Raw genomic sequence first — 2,807 nt, 5'->3', positions numbered from 1 at the left:
AATATTTAATTTAATCATAAATTTCAAATTAAATTATTATTACTATTATTAAAAAAATTTAAAATGATCAATCCTAGAAAACAACAAAAAACAAGCAAAGGCCTAATAAATTAGCAAAGTTTCTAAACTAAAAGTCCCATCTATAGTATTAATTATGGATTCTCTAGTTTTAGATACACATTAATTAAAAGCAACTATGTTCATAAATATTTAAAACATTAAGATTTAGATTTGATAGATTTACTATTTTATTAAACGTTATAACACTTGATTGTATGTAAGATTTATATATATATATATATATATATATATATATATATATATATATATATATAAACTATTCAATTTTACAGAATATTAAATTAATTAATTTATGTAAATAAGCAAATCGTAAAATACAAATTTAAATTTAAAAAAATTCATAATTTATTTTTTATTTTCGTTCAGCATTATTTATTTGAATTTAATATAAAGAATAATAAAAATAAGAATCCTGTACAATTATTTATAAATTTTAATTCAATAATATTATTTCTCATTAAATTATTAAAAATATTATTACATTTAAAATTTAAAAAATTACAATAATATTAATACGAATTATTATTTCTCATAAAATTATAAAAAATATTATTATATTTAAATTAAAAAAATTATAAAAAATATTATTATATTTAAACTAAAAAAAATTACAATAATATTGATATAAATTTTTAGATATATGATGTGTGTAAATTTAATAATGTCCCACCACTTACTAAGACTTCCACCTATACGTTACATGAGTCTTAATAAGATCGAAATTTAAACCATAAGTAAACATGCACACAACATAAATCTATATAACTACTTACTATAAAAATATACACACAAATTACCATGATATCCACCTTTCTTACATATACATTTTTTTATCTTTCTAAATTCCATAAAGAAAATATAATCATCGTACCAACCTTGGATCGTTCCTAACGTATCCATTTCTTACCCTTATTAATTTATCATGATATCAACTTTCCTAACATGTCAGATTCTTAGCTTTTTAAGTTGCAAAATACTAAATTACTAGCGTGATCATCATCCAATCAAATTTATCCCGCCGACCAATGATCCGGCACCTAAGGAAATTATTATGGAATGTGTATTATTAAGTCGCCCACTCCAGTGTTGGGTCCACATTCCATAACACATCTCTGTCATAGCTACATGCAACTGTTTGTGTGTTTGTACCAGAATGGTGAAATCAAAGATCCCGCAGACTCTAGAAAAATGCCCTAACAATTCTTATGAATCTCTACGCATGGCCAGGATTGCTGAAAACCAAGCTAGCCAGGCACAGGCGGGGGTCCATAAGGGGGCAGGAGATGAGGAAGAATTCTTAAAGGGCAGCCTGACACAGGAAAAATGGCCAAACAATACCTATGAATCTGTACGCATGGTCAGGATTGCGGAGAACCAGGCTCGCCTGGCACAGTTAGGAATCCAAAAGCAGGCAAGTGATCTGAAAGCATTCTTAAAGGTCACAAAATCTCTGAGAAAATTCAAAAACCGTTCTGCTCAGAAATCAATGTTCGGAAACAAAACTGCAATTCGCCGTTCAGAGCGTTTGAAAAACAGACCATCTTCTAACCCAAGCACTGAATGCAAAATTCTTGGATCTCCCATTTCGCATATCAAAAGAGAGAGTTTGTTTCAGTCAGATAATGAGAAGAATCATCCCACTGGAACAAGAAATTTGGCATGTAGTAGATTTCAAGAAAATGGTAAGACCAGGCCGGCAAAAGCAATGTTACCCAAATGTTCCCGGGCTGATCTGCTGCTGTCTCCCGATTTATTGCCCCAGCGCTGTAACAGCAAAAGCAGAGGGAGTGTTTATGACCCCATTGTGGGAATTTGTTGTCATTTTTGCAGGCAGAAAATGCTCTGCGGGGAAGATGATTGTGAACGTTGTGGTAATCGGGACGTTACAAAGGTTTGCATTGGCAAAACAGAATGCTCAAGATGTCATTCTAGCACTGGTGTGTTTTGTCGAGCGTGTTTGAAGGTGCGTTATGGGGAAGATATTGAGGAGGTGAGGGAAAATAAGAATTGGATGTGTCCTCATTGCTCAGAAGAGAAAGGAAGTAACCCATACTGGATTTGTAACAGCTCTCTCTGTTTGACGAAACGGAATATTCCACCTACAGGAATTACAATATATAGAGCCCGAGAGATGGGATATCAGTCTGTAGCGCATTATCTTGCTGATGTGCTGAGGAAGCAAGGTTTGTCAGGGAAATAGATTTTCATGACAATATACATATATGGGTTAGTTTTATTTTCCCTTTGGCACCATTAAATTTCATCATGGTCATCCATATATTGGGATGATTTACACTGGTGATTCCGATTTCCTCCTACTTTTCTGGATTGGCTTCTAAGTTTTTAAGATTTTACTATGTACAAAGACTGCGAAAGATTATATGGTTCAGGGATATTATCAACTTAGTAAGCATGGTAAATGTATAGGATAGAGTTATATGATTTACACAGGTGATTCCGATTCCCTCCTCCTTTTCTGAATTGTTTTTTAATATTTTAGATTTTACTACGTACAAACATGGTGAAAGAGTATATGGTTCAGGGATATTATCAATTTAATAAGCATGGTAAATGTATAGGATAGAGTTGAAATGTATACAGGTTTTTGGTTTACCCAGTGTTGTAGAGCGGTTTAGACCATGTATGCAAGTTTTAGATTTACTGAAGTGTAAGAAGGAAATTAAAATCTTAACAATATTACATTATACTTTTGTTATTACTTTATG

General features: G+C 31.5%; 1 protein-coding gene across 1 annotated transcript; it reads left to right on the top strand.

The window, feature by feature from the left end:
• The first annotated feature begins 1,234 nt into the window (after positions 1-1,234).
• Positions 1,235-2,281, top strand: LOC149195584 (uncharacterized). Its single transcript, XM_089408559.1, has 2 exons — positions 1,235-1,324; positions 1,460-2,281. The coding sequence occupies exons 1-2, from the start codon at positions 1,235-1,237 to the stop codon at positions 2,279-2,281; spliced, it is 912 nt and encodes a 303-aa protein (XP_089264685.1).
• Positions 2,282-2,807: the final 526 nt, after the last annotated feature.

The sequence above is a fragment of the Pinus tabuliformis genome, chromosome 2_2 (assembly GCF_031772625.1).
Source record: "Pinus tabuliformis cultivar Carrire ecotype Pingquan chromosome 2_2, CPIR1, whole genome shotgun sequence".
NCBI lineage: Eukaryota > Viridiplantae > Streptophyta > Pinopsida > Pinales > Pinaceae > Pinus > Pinus tabuliformis.
Note: the sequence above shows the minus strand (reverse complement) of the source record. Positions and strands in the feature narration are given on the sequence as shown.